The 20,238-nt window shown below is 41.5% G+C and overlaps 1 protein-coding gene across 7 annotated transcripts in view; it reads right to left on the bottom strand.

The window, feature by feature from the left end:
- The window catches only part of LOC116257536 (uncharacterized), a 47,040-nt gene that overhangs the window by 18,527 nt on the left and 8,275 nt on the right, over positions 1-20,238 (bottom strand). For all 7 annotated transcript variants that reach the window (XM_031634380.1, XM_031634384.1, XM_031634385.2 and 4 more), the window contains 2 exons: positions 20,002-20,029; positions 18,174-18,316 (listed from right to left, as the gene is read on the bottom strand). In XM_031634380.1, the coding sequence (XP_031490240.1) occupies positions 18,174-18,316; positions 20,002-20,029 (171 nt within the window). The remainder of the gene's footprint in view (positions 1-18,173; positions 18,317-20,001; positions 20,030-20,238) is intronic.

The raw sequence follows: 20,238 nt of genomic DNA, 5'->3' as shown, positions 1-20,238 counted from the left end.
GAATCTCTCTCTCTGTCTGTCTTCCCTTGCCTCACGTATCTTAAGTGAGCTCGTTCTTCCCATTTTCTTTCAAATTGTTGTTCCCCTTATCCCAATCGAGCACTCCCTCACGGTTTTCAACCTTGTTTGTTAGGATTCCAGCTTGGGAAACGTGTTTTTCCCCTCCTAGCAGCGAGTAGGCAGTGTTGGTGGTGGAGGTTTAGCACGATTTTTGCCGTTCGGGGACCGATTGATCGTTTGAGGTGACTGCCGGAGGCGTTGCAGCAGTTCAAATTCTTGATTGAGGGTGAGCGAGACCTAATCAAGCCCAAATTATTGACTATTATCTTTTAGAGCATGTATAATTATGGTTCGAGCATGCTAGAGCTTAGAATTGATGATTTTGGGACGCATGTTAGTAATTTTGTTTTTGGGGGAAACTTAGGATTTGCGTTGGAAAGTGATGATTCATGTATTTAATGATCGTTTAAGCATGATGGATTAAGTTTCGAAGCTTTAAGGAAACATGGTAGAGATTGTGAGGTTGTGGGGAAGTTTTGGAACCGTCTTAGGGAGTGTAGCGCAGACTTCGGTGAACGGGTGTATCATGAAGTTAATTAGAGATATATGTGTTTTGGGATGTGACTTGAGGTTGATGTCTTACTTAAAGAACGTTATTGAGGAAGGATTTAGTGACGGTTTGATTGATGGTTGAAGGCTTTGATAATTCAAGGCAACGTCAAGACGTAAAGGAGGAGGCCTTGTGGAGAGCCCGTTGGTCGACACTACCTGTCGATACCCTCTTGAGGCGCTGACACGTGCCTCAAGGATTTTATTTTTGTATCTGTTCGTTTCTGTTTGATTGGTGTAGGTATCTAGTAGAAACCTTATTCTTGTTTATGTTTGCAGGTGCACCGGGCTCATCCCGTCGACCTTGAGTTCGAAGCTTGAGGCATTTTGAAGAATTTGGTGAGCGCGCCACAGGTATGGCAACTTTCCAGGCAAATTCCTGCCTGGGGCAATTGTGTGATTGGGTGCTCCTAGGATCAAGGGATCCTAGGATTGTGATGTTAATTGATTGACGGTTTTGTGATTGAGTATGTGTATGTTGCTTACATGATATGAATGGGTTAGAAAGATTATTAGTCATTCGATTTAAAAATGTTACGCATTGGCATGTGCATGCTAGAATTGATATCTGTTTAGGACAGATGAGGTGGGGTATCGAGTCGAGTGTCTCCTCGACCCCAATTGTGCATTAGAAAGCATCATAGAATGATAACTGCATAGGACAGCTACGAGCCAACCGCAGATCGAGACTACTCTCTGTGGATTGGCTAAGTTTTTCGAAGAGGTGATTGACATGATTGATGTGAGGATTGATGTGATGATTGATATGAATGTGTATGTTGTTGCATATGCATTGCCATGGGCAATGATGCAAATGGATGTTTTGGAGGGTAGTTGTACCCGTATGGTATGACGGCTAGCAATGATTGTTACTGTATGTATAGACCTCATGTGGAGGTAATCGGAGGTGTGGGTGCACTCGAGAAGTGTACTAACCTCGTGTGCTAGCCAGTCATCTTGTGAATGTGTAACTATAATGATAAGAATGAATAACTAAGAGATGAGAGACCAGTGGGATGTGGCTATGTGTTTGGGAGACGTCCCCCTTGATTGCCACTGGTCTCGCCTGTCAGAGCGCAGGCGGTGCAAGGCCCCAGGGTTCTGTTGTGTGTTGTGCTTGGAGCGTTGGGCTCCTGCCTTCCCAACCTGGGTGTCCTAGGGAAGGCTGAGTATCTCACCTTGGACGTCACACATCCAGGGATGAGTGCTCTACCACTGCAGCGGGTGAAATGGATCCATACTGTTATGGGCCACCACGGGGGTTGTCTCTCGGCTGTAGGCCGCCCGCGGTGTGCACGTGCCTGTGTTGCACCCACAGGAACTGTTAATGCACTAAAGTTAATGAAAATGCAATGTGTTTGACAGAATGCATGTGACTGACGTATATGTGATTGATATGAATGCAAGTGTTATGTTTAAGCATGCTTCGCATGTGACTGATGTTGTGTTAGTGTGGCCATCAAGTGGCTTTTACGTGTCGCACTAAGACGCGACATGACGATAGATGGGTTGATATTTGTCCCTTTATTTGAGCCTTACTTGAAAGGGTTTGGCATTTTTCTGGCTTGTTGCCATACTGCGAAGGCTGAGCCTTCAGTTGTTTTCTTTTTCAGGTTTTGGCGGACCCGGGGCAACAGGTTGAGCGGATGGCTTCACTCACGTTCTACTGGGGTGGTTTTGATATTGTCGTTTGTAGTGCCGGCGCGTCATGTTTTGGTTTTATTGATGTCTTCTTTTTGTTAGGCATCAATGTTATTGATTTTGGGGCATTTTGGTCATGCACATAGATGTGAATTTGTATGAAACAAAATGGTTATATTAATGAAAGTTCGCCCCATTGTTTTGAATTGCTTGGCTCATCGTCTTTTTGAATTGTTGGGTAGTCACACCTCGATGCTTTATGTTTAAAAAAAAAAATAGTTTGAGGGTTAAAGGGTCGGGGTGTGACACTTGAAGCACTTGATGCAAAAGCATATTGAAGATGGAGAACAACTGACTGATCTCACTCTTTAATAACACTTGCCCATTTCAGGCTCTGACATCTCCCATGCAGCATATGTAGCAAGTCAATTTCAGCAAGAAGGTGTTTTATTGAGAATTGTCCCATGTATCAAGAAGACAAGAACACAACCACAAAAGGATTATTTTTGGAATCATCCTCATCTTCATCATGACTTCCTATACTAAACAGAGAAGGATCCTAATTACCATCACTTTGCTACTGGATTCTATGTTCTCTTAGGTGATTCATTGGTTGTCGATGATGCATGAAGGAATAATGGATTTCGTTCTCATCTACAGAGGCAGAGCTAAAGCTGTGGCTACTACAAGTCTACAATTCTGAACATTGTATGGATGAAGAGCTTTCTTGAAAACATACAAATTCATCTTCAACATCCAACAGGGTTGTGCTGTCATAACAAAGAGCTACATATATTGTCATTTCTCCACACCCACACATTTCATAGACAAACAAAGTAGATAGAGATGGACTGCTATTCTGTTCAAGCGGAACAACTGATTCAATCCATTGACTGACCCTATGTTGCTTCAGACTTTAGAGTTGCAATTGACAGACCTTTCACCAATGCTTTAGTGTCACCATGATCTCTTCCTTGGTAAACTTATGGTCATGTCATGTTTGAGGGGGTACCAAGATGCATCAGATTTTTCAAACATATCTATCTGTGTGTATTTTATATAAAATATTGAATACTGTATATAAAATAGTATGTTAAACTGCACTACAGTAGAAACTGCAGTAGGGGATTTTTTTTTTTTCTTTTTTGGCTTCTTGTAATATTCAATTTTCTTTGTACTTTTTGCTGTTAAACTGCAGTAGAGCTCGCCTTTGGCTTCTCTACTTTGTTTCTTTTAGATAATGGAGATTCCACTCTTGTATTGTTACAAGGCTTGTGAAACGTAGTTAACAAAATTTTTCTTTTCTATTCTCTCTTAAGCTTAAGTGATATCTTTGCGTTGTGAAAACCCTGCAGTATTACTGTAGGTGAAGGTATTTTACTATGTTTTTGCATCTGACAAGGATTGACCCGTTGTGCCCCTTTAGAGCTTGAACTCCTCAACCAAGCCGTGACATTACACTGACAACATCTCATCTTTGTTCAAAATATAAGTGGAGGAGACAAGAACCTCCTTTTCTCTATGTTGAAAACCAACCACTAAAAAGAAAAGAGATACAACCAAACCATAACAGTGTTAGGAAATAAGATATCTTGTTGACATCATAGCTAGGTTAGGTTTTACATTTTTTATATTTTATTTTTATTTTTATTTTTATGTATTTTATTATTTTTCTTTTTCTTTTCTTTTATTTTCCTTTTCTTTTCTTTTTCTTTTCTTTTCTTTTTCCTTTTCATTTTCTTTTTCTATTTGTTTCCCCTTTGTTCTAGCCGTTGGGAGTTCCAACGGCTCCTTTATGAGCCGTTGGAACCTCCAACGGCTAGAACAGCCCTCTCTTCCTTCTCTCCTTCACTCTCATTACTTGTATATATTATTGGGCTGCCTCTTGTACAATGTATGCTGTTTTACACAGCCATTTAACATTCATTCTGTAGAAACACGAACCACAAGGAGAGAGTAGAGAAAACACACACAGTATACGTGGAAAACCTCGGAAAGAGGTGAAAAACCACGGGGAAGCTCTGACCTAGGGGCAAACCGCAACCCTAGGAGAGAGAAAATCACATTCACTTAACTCAACAATTACATGTAAGTGAAGAATATATAGGAGGGAGAGAAAGAGTGCCGCCTAGGATACCGAGCCCGCCTCGGTATCCGTGCCCCATAGGACCGAGTCCAGATATGGACCCGGTTCCCCATTACAATATATTCTAACACTCCCCCTCAAGCTTGGCATACATGTCAAACATGCCAAGCTTGCTAACATTTTTCTCAAACTGAGATGTACATAAAGACTTAGTTAAGACATCTGCAACTTGATCTTCAGACTTCATATAGGGCAGAATCAACTCCTTTGAATATATGCGTTCCCGTATGAAGTGGCGATCGATCTCCACATGTTTAGTCCTGTCGTGCATGACCGGATTATTTGCCAGGTTAATAGCAGACTTGTTGTCACAATACATCCTCATCTTCTCTTCCATTTTAACCCCAATATCTGCTAAAAGAATTTTGAGCCATAGCATCTCTGTAACCCCCATAGCAACCGCCCTGTATTCAGCTTCAGCACTAGACCTGGAACAAACTTCTTGTCGCTTACTTCTCCAGACCACAAGGTTACCTCCAAGAAAGATGCAGTATCCTGTGGTAGACCTCCTAGTATCTGTGCATCCTGCCCAGTCGGCATCAGAGTATCCTTCAATACTTAGTCGATCTTGCCGAGTGTAGAGCAATCATTTCCCTGGGTCATTCTTTAAGTATCCCAATACTCTTTCAGCACTTTTCCAATGACAATCAGTAGGGGCATGCATAAACTGACTTAACACACCCACAGCATATGTAATATCTGGGCGAGTAAGAGTGAGATAAATAAGTTTACCAACCAGCCGCTGATACCTCCCTTTTCCTTCCTCATCCAAGATAGTCCCAGATTTGATACTTATCCTTGTGCCAGACTCCATTGGGGTAAGAAAGGGCCTGCATCTCAGTTTACCTGTCTCTTTTAGAAGATCCAAAGTGTATTTTCTTTGGCTCATAACAAGCCCAGTCTCAGATCGCGCGATCTCAATTCCCAAGAAATACCTTAGTTTGCCCAGATCTTTGAGATCGAATTCTGCAGCTAACGTTTCTTTCATCTTCCTTTTTTCCCCCTCGTCGTCACCTGTGACAATCATATCATCAACATATACAAGTAGAAGGCTCACCAGACCATTTCTCTGCTTGATGAAGAGGGTGTGATCACCATTTCCCTGTTTATACCCATTAGTCTTCATTACAACCCTTAGTCTTTCAAACCACGCTCTAGGGGACTGCTTGAGACCATACAAAGCTTTCTTGAGATAGCAACACTTCCCGTTCTGAGCATATCCAGGCGGCATGCTCATATAGACTTCTTCCTCAAGGTGACCATTCAAGAAGGCGTTCTTGACATCAAGTTGGTCCATGTTCCACTTCTTCTGCACTGCAAGAGCTAGGATGACCCTTACGGTCTTCAGTTTCGCCACGGGAGCAAACGTCTCAAGATAGTCAATCCCATATTTCTGGCTAAACCCTTTAGCAACAAGGCGGGCTTTATAGCGTTCTACTGTGCCATCAGGTTTGTACTTCACATTAAACACCCACTTGGAACCAACTAAGTGAGTTCCCTTGGGGATGTCAACAACCTCCCACGTACTGTTCTTTTCCAGGGCGTCCATCTCCTCTGTCATGGCCTGTAGCCATTTAGGATCCTTCCTGGCATCTTCCACTGACCTGGGAATAACAGCCATAGATAAAGAGGTAACAAAGCACTTGTAGTCTTTGCTGAGTTTAGGATATGAAACAAATCTCTGAATAGGATGAGAAGTACATGACCTGGTGCCCTTGCGCAGGGCTATGGGAAGTTCTTCATTCATTGGACTTGGATCATCCGGGGAGGTCACAAAATTGGGAAGATTGGGATTGGCAACATCGACATCTTCCATCACATCCTTCTTCTTCCTGCTGTAAACCTGACCAAATAAGTGACCTCGAGACTGTTCTTCCACAGGGCCCCCCTCCATCTGACTGTCTCTGTCCTTCCTGACAACGTCTTCCACACTTGGAGAACTAACTGTATAATCCAAGAAATCCATGAACTGAATCAACTGATGCGAAGAATACTCTTCCCTTCTGTCACCTAGACACTCCCCTGAAGAGGAGTCGCAGGGAAGTATGCCACATGTTCATGAAAGGTAACATCCCTGGAGACATATACTCTGGAAGTGCTAGGGTCAACACACTTGTATCCCTTCTGAGTGGAGGAATACCCCAAAAAGACCGCTTTGATGGACCGAGGATCAAGTTTCTTGAGAGTGGGACTATGATCATGGACAAAGCAAACACACCCAAACACTCGAGGGGTCAAAGGCCAAGGATTCTGAATAGGCCACATAACAGAATAAGGGGAATGACCATTCAACACACGAGTAGGCATACGGTTAATGAGATGAGCACTAGTGAGAAGTGCATCACCCCAGTACCGCTTAGGGACATGACGTTGAAACATAATGGCCCAGGTGACATTTAACAAATGACGGTTCTTCCTTTCAGCCACACCATTTTGAGGAGGTGTGTAGCTACAGGATGATACCCTTGCTGCGCAGGAAGTCATCAAGGGATTGGGAGACATACTCTCGAGCATTGTCAGTACGAAGGGTCTGAACAGGGGTCTGGAATTGAGTTTCAACAAATGCCACAAAGTTTTTGACAATGTCGGGAACTTCACTACGTTCTTTCAACAGATACACGAACGTACACCGGGAGTAGTCATCAATAAGAGTCATGAAATAGTGAAAGCCACGACAAGTGGGTACTCCCGAAGGACCCCAAACATCAGAATGAACCAAAGCAAAAGGACGGTCGGCTTTATTGAATGAAATAGGGTACGAGGCCCTAACACAGCTGACACACTTCACAGGCGAAGGTGTCCAAAGAAACAGAATGAAACATCCTAGGAAACAACTTTTTAAGCAACGGGAATGGAAGATGACCAAGTCTCTCGTGCCAACGCATAATGATGGATCTGTCCTCCATGCCAGGCAACTGTCCACTGGTAGCTGAAATCAAAGCAGAAGCAACTTGTACGGGCAGTCTGTAGAGACCATCAATAACCGAACCAATCCCAATCTTCTGCCCCGTCCCCAAGTCCTGCAGTAAACAACGATCAGCAGAGAAAATTAGATTACAGTTTAACTCTTTGGTAATACTGCTGACAGATGACAAATTGACAGGAATGTTGGGAACATGTAGGGCATTATGAAGACAATATTTGTTCAGTAATGATAAACTCCCTTTTCCAGCCACAGAGATAGAGGAACCATCAGCCATAGCCACACGCTGCTGCCCAGAGGTCAACCTGTACTCTTGAAACATCGTAGGGTCCCCTGTCATATGATGAGTGGCCCCACTGTCAACAATCCAATCACCGAGGGAGGAATTACCTTGATCACTAGTAGCAACTAGGGCCTGGGCTAACTTAGCCCCCTCAGAAGTAGAAGCATCATCCTGGGTAGACAAACGACTAATGTATGCTTGCAACTCTCTAAGTTGATCTGAGGAGAGCTTGGATTTTGCAACATTGGTCGACCCTGGACTAGGCTCGGGCACAGAAGGAGCACGGCGATGAGGAGGACGACGACCTCGGACGAGACGCTTCTCAGGATGAAGGTCCCAACAAAAATCAACAGAATGACCCACTTTGTTGCAATGGCTGCATCGGCGAGTAGGACGCTGCCCTGTCCCTGAAGTATGGCTCACAAAGGCTGCTGGAGAGCTCCCCTGATGGGAGTCAATATGCATAATCTGGCGCCGTTGCTCCTCAGACTCAATACGAGCATATACCTCTTCGATTCCAGGAATCTCATCACAGTTAAGAATCTGGCTCCGAATGGTTTCAAACTCATCACGCAGGCCTCCAAGGAAGATAAAGGTGCGGTCCATCCATTCCTTTTCCCAATACAGGGCATGATCTACACCACATTTCCAGTCATCATTCACATGATAGTCAAGTTCCTCCCATTTGGTCTTCAGGGCGGCATAGAAGGAGGCAACAGATAAATCACCCTGTTTAAGAGCATATATGCTACGTTTGATTTGATATGCACTTAAAACACGTTTTTTACGACCATACATACGTGCAAGAACAGTCCACATATCATATGCAGTCGATTTACGCAAGATCAAAGGCTGAATATCTGCGGAAACCGAACTAATAATTCATACTTTAACCTGACTATCTTCCAAAGCCCAGGTCGGCCATTGCGAATCAGTTTTAGAAGGTGGAGGCTTCTCCCCAGTGATATAGTGCAGGCGACCACGACTAGTAATGCCGATTTCTAGGGCAGCAGACCACGAGAGATAGTTATCCTTGTTCAGCCGAATGAAGGTGACATGAACAGGCAAGTTCTCACCCTTGGTATTGCTGCCCGTGTCCAGGGCATCATCAAGCTTGGAAATCATTGCGTCAGCCATGACAATCCCCAAATAAGGTCACAACTGGCCGGCGGCGAAAACAAGACAGCCGGCGGCGACGCGGAAGAAGAGGGCAGCGGAGAAAAAACCAGTCGACGGCGGCGCTGGGACCTGTGACGGCAACAGGGCAGGGCAGGACGACGCTGGGAACGGCGGCAGCAAAGAAGAGATCCACACCGGCGACGGCAGCAGGGCAGGGCAGAACGGCGCTGGGAACGATGACGACGGCGGTGCCGGACGGCGGCAGCGTTCCTGGACGGCGTTGCTGGTCGGCGACAGCAGTAGAAACAACGACGGCAGCGGCGCTGGGAACAGTGTCGGCGGCGGTGCTGGAAACGGCAACGGGGGCAGCACGTGAACGGCGGAAAAGCACTACTTGCACACCAACGATCTCACACGCGGTGGCTCTGATACCATGTAGAAACACGAACCACAAGGAGAGAGTAGAGAAAACACACACAGTATACGTGGAAAACCTCAGAAAGAGGTGAAAAACCACGGGGAAGCTCTGACCTAGGGGCAAACCGCAACCCTAGGAGAGAGAAAATCACATTCACTTAACTCAACAATTACATGTAAGTGAAGAATATATAGGAGGGAGAGAAAGAGTGCCGCCTAGGATACCGAGCCCGCCTCGGTATCCGTGCCCCATAGGACCGGGTCCAGATATGGACCCGGTTCCCCATTACAATATATTCTAACACATTCAATAAGATTGATATATTTCCAAGTGGCCTTAGTACCTTTTTCTATCATATTCTTCTTTAGTGACTATTATAGTCACATTTATATGGTATCAGAGCCATTGGGCTGCATGTTGGAAAGCTTTTAGAAGCTGTTTTTTTTTTGCTGTTTATGCTACTGGACTGTTGAAGAAAATTTTCAGACGAGGCCATTGTTGCTGATCAACATTTCTTGAAGACCTTATTATTGCTGCTCACCAACTGTTTGGTGAAATTTCTAGAAGGACTTCCTCTTTGTTTCTCTTGGAGATTGTTACTTAAAATCTTGCTCTTATGGAGGACTCCAAAGTCTTGATCGAAGGAGGAAGTTATCATGCTTCGTACAAGCTTGATGGAACCAACTACACTCTATGGGCAAAATGCTTGGAGATGCATATCAAAGGGAAATATTTATGGGGTTTCATAAGAGGTACGTCTACCCCTCCTTCTCTCAAGTTGACCAAAATTGAAAATGGAGTTGAGAAAGACTTGAATGTAGAAGAGAGAAAAAATGCTATGGATGAATACTATAAAAAATTAGATGATTGGGAGGCCAAAAACTCTAGAATTAAAGAATGGATTTACGGAAGTATAGAACCTAGAATTACCCAAAATCTCATGTATTATGAAAGAGCAAGTGAAGTTTGGGAATATCTCAAGGGAATGTTTACCCAAAAAGATATGACCCGTAAATATCTCTTGATTCAAAAAGCCCAAAGTATCAAGCTAGGTGAGAATAATGTTAGAGATTATTTTATGGAAATCTCTAGAGTATGGAATGAATTAGATCAACTTACTCCCAAACTAGGATTGGATTGTAAGTGTCATGAGATTAGAAGAGAAGAAGTCGATGAATTTAGGTTTTTTCAATTTCTTCAAGGTCTACGACCCGAATTTGAACAAATTAGGTCAGCCCTTCTTTCTTTAGCCTCTCCTCCACCCATTCATGAACTTCTTACGAAGTTAAGCAGTGAAGAAACTAGAATGAAATTATCCAAAGAATTAGATAGTGTTCTTATTTCCAAACAAGAAGAAGAAAAAGTTTTAGCCGCCTCTAGACCCGGGAACAACATCAAATCTTTTAGACCTCCTCACTTTAAAAACCAAAATAGAGGGGAATTTAAGGTTGTTTGCCACTTTTGTCATGAACCGGGTCACATTAGACCTAGTTGTCCAAAGTTGAATAACAATGAAGGACAACCACGAAACTATGGAGGAAATCTTTTCAAAGGAGGTGTAACGCGCGGCGTTTGGGGCGAATCGGGTCGGGTCCAGATCCGGACCCAAACTCAAACTCGTGAGGAGCCCGACGCGAGGGCCCTTCTCCCTCGCGTCTCCCTTTTCTTCCTCGTCGCCTTCTTTCTTCCGTTTCGCCCGTGTGAGACCAGGAGGAGGACGAGGGAGCAATGGCGACGCTGGAGCCGGCAGAGGAAGGAACGGCGGCGGCGGCGCCGGTGTCGGCATTTGGGTAAGCCCTCAACCTCTCCCTAACTCTTCCTTCTTCCTTCTTCTCCTCCTCCCTCTCCCACTGTCTCTCGTCTCCCCTCTCCACCGAACGACTCTTCCCTTTCCCACTGTCTCTCGTTTCCCCTCTCCACCGAACGACTCTTCCCTCTCCCACTGTCTCTTGTCTCCCCTCTCCACCGAACGACTCTCCTCACTCTCCACCGTCTCTCTCTCCTCCCACGCGCTCTCACCCTCACTGCCTTCGTTTTCCCTTTTTTTTTGTATGGCAAACCCCTCCCTTGAGGCCCCTTTTCACTGATTTTGATTTTATTGTGGGTTTGGTCGTTTTGCAGCTAGGGGAAACGTATTCTTCCCCTCATAGCAGCGACTAGGTGGTGGAGTCTTGGCATGATTTTTGCCGTTTGGGGATCGTTTGAGTGCTTCGGGTGGCTGTCGAAGGCGTTGCAACAGTTTGGACTTTTGATTTGGGGTGAGCTAGACTTAATCAAGCTCAAATTATTGAATGTTATCTTTAAAAGCATGTATAGTTATGGTTTGAGCATGCTAGAGCTTAGAATTGATTATTTGGAACACATGTTAGTGATTTCGTTTTTGGGGGAAAACTTGCGATTATGTTGGAAAGCGAAGATTCATATATTGGATGATCATTTAAGCATGATGGATTAATTTTCGAAGCATTACGGGAAACATGGTAGAGTTTGTGAGGTTGTGGGGAAGATTTAGGACCGTTTTAGTGAGCTCGTAGCACGCGTTTTTGTGAACGGGTGCATCTTGGAGTTAAATAGGGATAACGTACATAAGTTGGATGTATCTTTGGGGTAGACGCCTTGATTAAAGAAAAAGAAAGTTTGAGAAAGGCGTTAGTGATAGACGGGTTGATGGCTTTGAGTTTTGACATCTGTTGGCACGGCTAGATGTTGGGAAGTGACCTATTGGAGAACTTGTGGGTCGACACTACCCGTCGACACCCTCTTGAGGCGATGACACGTGCCTCAATGATTTTGTTTTGTTTTTGTTTGAATTGTTGAGGTATGTAGTAGGAATCTTATCTTGTGTTTGTGTCTGCAGGTACACCGGGTCCGTCTCGTCGACCTTGAGCTACCGGATTCGAAGCTCGAGGCATTTTGAAGATTCTTGTGAACGCGCCACAGGTATGGCGACATTCCAGGCAAATCCCTGCCTGGGCAAGTGAATGATTGTGTGTTCCTAGGATCATGGGATCCTAGGATTTGTGATGTGAGTTGATTGATTGTTCCGTGAATGAATGTGTGTATGCATGTACATGAATTGATATAGGATATGAATTGTTTTGAAAGGCTTATAGTAATTGTTTTGGAAATGTTACGCACTTGCATGTGCATGCTAGAATTGATAACTGTTTAGGACAGATGAGGCGGGGTATCGAGTCGAGTGTCTCCTCGACCCCAATTGTGCATTAGAAAGCATCCTACAATGATAACTGCATAGGACAACTACGAGCCCACCACAGATTGAAACTACTCTCTGTGGTTTGGCTAAGTTTTCAAAAATGTGATTGTTATGATGATGAATGTGAATGTTATGTTTATTGAATACCCATTGTCGCGGGCAATGATGCAAATGATTGCACAGAGGGTAGTTGTACCCATATTGTTATGACGGCTAGCCAAAACTGTTGTGGTTATGTGTAACCCTCGTGTGGAGGCAATTGGAGGTGTGGGTTCACTCGTGAAGTAAACCTACCTCATGAGCTAGCCAGTTAATTGTGTTTGTGCAAGTATAAGTATAAGAATGAAAGAATAAGAGATGAGAGGCCAGTGGGATGTGACTAGGTGTTTGGGAGTTGTCCCGCTTTCGCCACTGGTCTCGCCTGTTCGAAGCGCAGGCGGTGCAAAGCCCCAGGGTATTGTTGTGTGATGTGCTTGGAGCGTAGGCTCCCGCCTTCCCAACCTGGGTGTCCTAGGGAAGGCTGAGTATCTCTCCTTGGAATTCACACATCCATGGATGAGTGCTCTACCGCTGCAGCGGATAGATGGATCCATACTGTTCTGGGCCACCACGGGGGTTGTCTCTCGGCTGTGGGCCGCCCGCGGTGTGCACGTGCCTGTGTTTGCAACCACAGGAACTGTAAATTCACTGATAGTAATGAAACTGAAATGTATGTGATTGAAATGTACAGGATTGTTGTGTGTGTGACTGTTGTGATTATGAATGCAACTGACATGTTGGGGATGCCTTGCATGTGATTGAAATTATGTTATTGTAGCCATTGAGTGGCCTCTGCATGTCGTGTCCTGACACGACATAATGATAGATCGTTCTGATGTTTGCTTTTATATTTGAGCCCTACCTAAGAGGGTTTGGACTTTTCCTGGCTTGTTGCCATACTGCGAAGACTAAGCCTTCAGTTGTTTCTTTTTTCAGGTTTTGGTGGGCCCGGGGCAGCAGGCTGACTCACGTCCTACTGGGGAGGTTTTGGGTTTTGTTTTTGTAGTGCCGGCACGTCGGGTTTTGGTTTTACTGATGCCTTGTTTTTTATTAGGCATCGATGTGATTTTGGGGCATTTTTGTCAAATGTACAGTTGAACTGAAATGCTATATATAATGGAAAGCTTGCCTCATTGTTTTGAATTGTTTGGCTCATTTCTTTTTGAACTATTGTATAGTCACACCTTGATGTTGGATGTTAGAAAAAAAATGTTTGAGTGTCAAAAGGTCGGGGTGTGACAGGAGGAGTTTCATATCCTCAAGGAGGGCAACACAACCGTGGAAGTGGAACTTCATATTCACAAGGTGGGCAATACAACAATAGACAATTTGACCAAAGGAATGTTGCAAATGTTGCAAATGAAAGATGTGATCTTTCATCAATCTCCACAACGTTGAATCAAATCATGTCAGTGCTTCAACACCTATGATCAAAGAGTCGAATCCCGGAGCACTAGCAACAACGGCATCTACCTCCAACACTCCCGGTATGTTTTCTTGGCTTTTAGATTCTGGTGCATCTTTTCATATGACACCAAATATATCATCTTTGACCAATTTTGAACAAACAAGAAAAGAATCTAATGTAGTTACTGCCAATGGAACATCTTTGAATGTTAAAGGGATCGAGGATTTTGAAAAAGAATTTGGAAAACAAAAGTTCTTTGTTCCAAAAGTTAGTTATGTCCCTAGGCTTAATCTTAACTTACTTTCTGTATCTCAAATTTCAGATCTTGGTTTTGACATCGTTTTCTCATCAAATAAATGTTTGGTGCAGGATCACCAAACCGGGAGATTGATTGGGGAAGGTTTTAGAAAAGGGAACCTTTACTACATGAACAATTTATGCATCCCCAAGGAAAAGTTTTGTCACTATGTGAAAAATGTGGACATTAATGTTTGGCATCAAATATTAGGTCATCCAAACATTAGAAAATTGTCTATGATGAGTCCTACCAAGGACGTTTGTATTGAGAATTTCAAATGTAATGATTGTATACATGGAAAAATGAAATCCTTATCTTTTGGACAAAGAAGCTTTTTTTCATCTTTTCCCTTTGAACTTGTTCATTCCGATGTGTGGGGGCCCTCTCCTATCATGTCAAAAGGAGGGTTATCGTATTATGTGATATTTGTTGATGATTTCACTAGATATTGTTGGATATATTTCTTAAGATACAAATCTGAGGTTTTTGACATGTTCAAAAATTTTCACAACTTAGTACAAACACAGGTTAATGCTAAATTAAAAATCCTAAGGACTGATTCTGGAGGCGAATACATTTCAAATGAGTTCAAAAGATATTTAGAAAACTATGGAATAATCCATCAAAAATCTTGTCCAAGAACACCTCAACAAAATGAACTTTCTGAAAGAAAACATAGGCACATAATTGAAACAACTAGAACTCTTCTTATTGCCAAAAATGTGCCTAAAAACTTTTGGGCCGAAACAGCCCTAGCCTCTGTATATCTCATAAATAGAATGCCTTCAAAAGCTTTAAATAATACAACCCCTTTTGAAAAATTATTCAAATATGAACCTGATTTGAAAAGGCTTCGTGTTTTTTGTTGCAAATGTTTTGTTCTTAATGACAAGGCTGATAAACTAACTTCAAAGGTTATTGAGTGTGTTTTCATTGGTTATTCTGAAACACAAAAAGGCTACAAATGTTATGATCCAGTCAAAGACAAGATCATAGTTTCAAGAAATGTAAAGTTTTGTGAAGACGAAAATGGATTCAAAATTTGTGGAGAATCACAACACAACAATGATTATTCCTTTTTATTTAAGTATCTCTCTCAATGTGATGATGAAATGCATGATGTTGATGATAGTAACACTGATGATAATGATGACGGAGTAGCCAAGGATATAATCACATATCATAGAAGAAACCGGCAACAAGATGTTGATGAAGTAGAACATCATGAGACTATTGATCTCCAACCAACTCCACAAAGTGAAGAAAACCTTAGAAGATCTATTAGAAATATAAAACAACCCAATAGGTTTGTGTCATATGAAACTTTCACCCCAACTCATAGAGCTAGAATTAATGTCATTCACTCTCACTTTGAACCTTCTACTTTTAATGAAGCCTCTAAATATATTGAATGGAAGAATGTCATGATAAAAGAATTAGATGCCTTGAGAAAAGCCCAAACTTGAGAAATACAAGACTTACCTATAGGAAAAAAGACTATTGGATGCAAGTGGGTTTACAAGGTGAAGACTAGAAGTGATGGATCTTTAGAAAGATATAAAGCTAGGCTTGTTGCCAAAAATTACGCTCAAGAATATGGTATTGACTATGAGGAAACCTTTGCTCCTGTAGCTAGAATGACTACTGTTAGAACCCTTATTGCTTTAGCATCTATTAAAAACTGGAATATCTACCAAATGGACGTTAAAAATGCCTTTTTAAATGGAGATCTTATGGAAGAAATTTACATGGAAGTACCACCAGGGTTGTCAGTTCCTCAAGGAAAGGTTCTTAGACTTAATAAGGCTCTTTATGGCCTCAAACAAGCTCCTAAAGCTTGGTTTGACCGTTTTTACTCTGTTATTTCTGATTATGGATTTCATTCATGTTTAACTGACACTGCCTTGTTTGTTAAGAATACTAATGCAGGTATCATAATCCTCCTACTGTATGTTGATGACATGATCATTACAGGTAGTGATAAGAAAGGTATTAGAGAATGTAAAAAATTGTTACAAAGAACTTTTAAAATGAAAGATTTAGGTTTTCTAACGTATTTCTTGGGTATTGAGGTTGCATATTCCACTAGAGGATATTTTTTGTCACAAACTAAGTTTGCTGCAGAGATCATTGCTAAATCAGGCATAACAGATGATAAGGTCACAAAAACTCCTGAAGCACTAGGAAACAAAATGAAGATTGATGATGGAGTTCCACTTACCAATCTCACTCCTTACCGACAGCTTGTGGGTTCCTTAATGTATCTTAGCATCACTCGGCCTGACATTACTCATGCAGTTCATACTGTGAGTCAATTTCAACATGTTTCATCAACCATTCATATGGGAGCTGTTCTTCGTATCATTAGATATATTAAGGGAACAATAAATAAGGGAGTATTTATGTCTTCCTCTTCCCCTTTAAACTTGATTGCTTATACTGATGCTGATTGGGAAGGAGATCCAAATGATAGACACTCAACTACTGGTTTTTGTGTTTTTTTAGGGGAATCACTCATCTCATGGAAGTGCAAGAAACAACAGAAAATCTCTTTATCCTCTACTGAAGCTGAATATCGAGCTATGGCTTCTACAACTATGGAAATTGTGTGGCTTCGTCAAATGCTTCTTGATATGGGAACAAGAATAGAAGAACCTACTGATTTGTGCTGCGATAACAAGAGTTCTATCTACATTGCCAAGAATCAAACATTTCATGAACGAACAAAGCATATAGAGATGGATTGTCACTATGTTCGTGAAGAATTTTTGAACAAGACCATCAAGCTTCCATATGTCTCCTCCGATTTCCAGCTGGCTGATTTCTTCACGAAGCCTCTATGTTCTCCCAGATTCAACTTTCTTTTAGATAAACTTTCGGTGTTAGCACCGTAAGTTTAAGGGGGGTGTTAGGAAATAAGATATCTTGTTGATATCATAGCTAGGTTAGGTTTTACATTTTTTATATTTTATTTTTATTTTTATGTATTTTATTATTTTTTTATTTTTCTTTTTCTTTTATTTTCCTTTTCTTTTCTTTTTCTTTTCTTTTCTTTTTCCTTTTCATTTTCTTTTTCTATTTGTTTCCCCTTTGTTCTAGCCGTTGGGAGTTCCAACGGCTCCTTTATGAGCCGTTGGAACCTCCAACGGCTAGAACAGCCCTCTCTTCCTTCTCTCCTTCACTCTCATTACTTGTATATATTCTTGGGCTGCCTCTTGTACAATGTATGCTGTTTTACACAGCCATTTGACATTCATTCAATAAGATTGATATATTTCCAAGTGGCCTTAGTGCCTTTTTCTATCATATTCTTCTTTAGTGACTATTATAGTCACATTTATAAACAGATATAGATCATATCCTCCATGCCATGTCCAATGACAGATTTGGCTAGAATCTGGATTCAATCGACTGACCCAAGCTGAGTTTGTGTTACATACCTTCAAACAATCAGGTTCAGCAACACCAAAAGAGGTCTATGTCAAAGGAGTTGCTCGGCGTAATTCAAGTGCCGCTTGGCATATTTAAGTAGATATGTCTGTTTAATAGTTTGAATTTAATCTCTTGTTATAATATTTGAACACAACACACACACACACACACAGGCTCTCTCTCTCTCTCTCTCTCTGTGTGTGTGTGTGGTCTACATATTTTATGATGTAAAGTTATCAGAACAAAATTAAGCAGCTGAGAGCCTGAGACGATCCTTGTAAATTTTAAGTTACAAGTCACTGGATTTAAAATTATGCCATAAGATGTCGAACATGTAAAACACAAAAAGGTAACAACATATATATGTAGTATGTACATTATGTCACATGTATGAAATAGCAGCAAGTTTTCAATATATTTCAAACTTGAGGATCAGATGTATCAATGGGTGGCTACCATTGAACACATCCATAAGCAGAAAAACAGGACACCAAGCAAAAAATCAAGCTGCAAATTCCTCCAAAATTTGAAGAAGATATGACAAATTGCTACCATCAAAGAGAAAGATGCAAGCACCTCCAAGTTAAAAGCAATACATTTTAACCAGGTCATATGTCCAAGGTTGTCAAATAATACTTACAAAAGCTTCCCTCCAAGTTTACAAACACCACACGTACTGCATTCAGTATCCTTTGGGTGCTCCAATTTTGAGCTTTCAAACAGTAAGTAATTGGTGGACGCCTCACTATCACCTCCTCGATTCATCTGAATCCACTCTGTATCCTAGTCCGAGTACAAAGACAAATAAGTTACTAATTCTAGACCCTATGTCACATGGGTGCGTGGTGCGGGTGCTAGTGCCGGTGCGGGATGTGACAAGTTCCAAAAAAAATTGGGTACGGGTGCAGTGAGAGCATATATATATATATATATATATATATATATATATATATATATGTTATTTGTTATATAAGTAATTTTATTTGTCAATATTTTTAAACTTTATATATATATTACATATATATGTTATTTGTTATACAAGTAATTTTATTTGTCAATATTTTTAAACTTTTTTTATCAAGGTTACCTTGAATCGATATATCAATGAAAACTCAGCCAAAACATTATCAAAACGGCCAAAACTCATTTCTGCTGTGTCGGGCAGCACCAGCAACTGCACCAATGCAGGTGCGGGTGCGGGTGCACCACCATATTTGGCACACTCGTGTGACTTAGTCCAGACCACAAGAAAACAAAGACACCGATTTAAATGTATTTCAAGATAGACAAAAATTCAGTGATTTCATAATATTCTAGGCAATGAACATCAGAAAGAATAATCTCCAGCAACCACAGATGAACTAGGAGAAATATTAATCTCAATTGAGCCAATGATAATTTTCAATTGAGAACTATAGGAAGACCATGGCAGTCATTGACTTGTTCCATATCCACATCATAGTTTACATGGCAATTCAATGTTTTCCATGGACAGTAGCTGCAACATACTCCTGCAACTGCAGGAACAAGGTAAAGCATGGACAGTGCTTTTCAAAAGATTAGAGTGCACGAACAGGGAAATCAAGACCGTAGCAAGACACACACACACACATATATATAGAGAGAGAGAGACAAGCCTACACATGCATATAGATCAGAAAACAAGTGATCATTAATAAGCAATCAAAATCCCAAATGGAAATAGATATTCACAGCAAAATCTTCAGTGTGTCCAACACAGGCTCAGCTGCTCCCAGGTACTGCCCTAATGTGACCAAGAATCTACATGTGTGTGCCAATTGCAATGCGCTATGTTGGCAGAAATGAGTTTTTCACTTCACCAGCAAGTATAGGCAGAGCAACCTGTAGTTGGTTGCTCACACATCAGCAATACTAGTAAAGTAGACTGTGATCATTTTGATATGGAATTGAACGGTATCATTTCAAGTTAAACAAATCAACAGGGAATTAACAAACTCTTCTCCATCTTAGCTGGCCGAGAGTGCTGTTTCTTGCCCTTTCAGTGTTCAACAAAGAGACAAAGATGTTCCTTAACTAGATGAAGATGATTCTTTCATATGAAAACATTTGTCGCTTCATGTCTTACTCCAAAATAACAAGATTAGTTCCCCTTGATTAGGGGCAATAATGCTATAAATTCATTTTTCCACAACCAAACTTCGTAAGGCCATAGTAGTCCAAAAAGAAATCTCATTAACTGCTGACAGATAAATTCAGATACTAATGAGTGGTACATGCATCAGCCTTGCCACGTTAAACTTCTCTAAATATAACAAGAAATGGACTTTGAACTGTGTTATGGAAAAATTTTCATCAAAAGCCCACCAGATAAAGTTTACAAATTGGATAGATTGAGGTCACTAAGACCAAATAGAAACTAATAACGGGAGGAAAGAAGTGGCAATTTCGAAACCATCAACTCACTCTTAACATTGAAAAGAAAGTACCTCAGGGGCTACTGGAGTGTCATCCAACCTGCCAACAAAATCCCAGGGAGCAAAGCTTAGTGTAAGCTACCCTGGCAAAGAAGAATAAAGTACTAATATACCAGGCAATTAAACAACTACATCACTAAGCAACACAAGTTTTAAAATTAATCTGCTGTGTGTGTGTGTAACATGTCCTAGCAAAGAAGAAAAAAATACTAATATACCAGGCAATTTAACAACTACATCACTAAGCAA

The sequence above is a fragment of the Nymphaea colorata genome, chromosome 7 (genome assembly GCF_008831285.2).
Source record: "Nymphaea colorata isolate Beijing-Zhang1983 chromosome 7, ASM883128v2, whole genome shotgun sequence".
NCBI classification, from domain to species: Eukaryota; Viridiplantae; Streptophyta; class Magnoliopsida; order Nymphaeales; family Nymphaeaceae; genus Nymphaea; species Nymphaea colorata.
The sequence above is the reverse complement of the archived record's forward strand: the minus strand, read 5'-3'. Positions and strand labels throughout refer to the sequence as shown.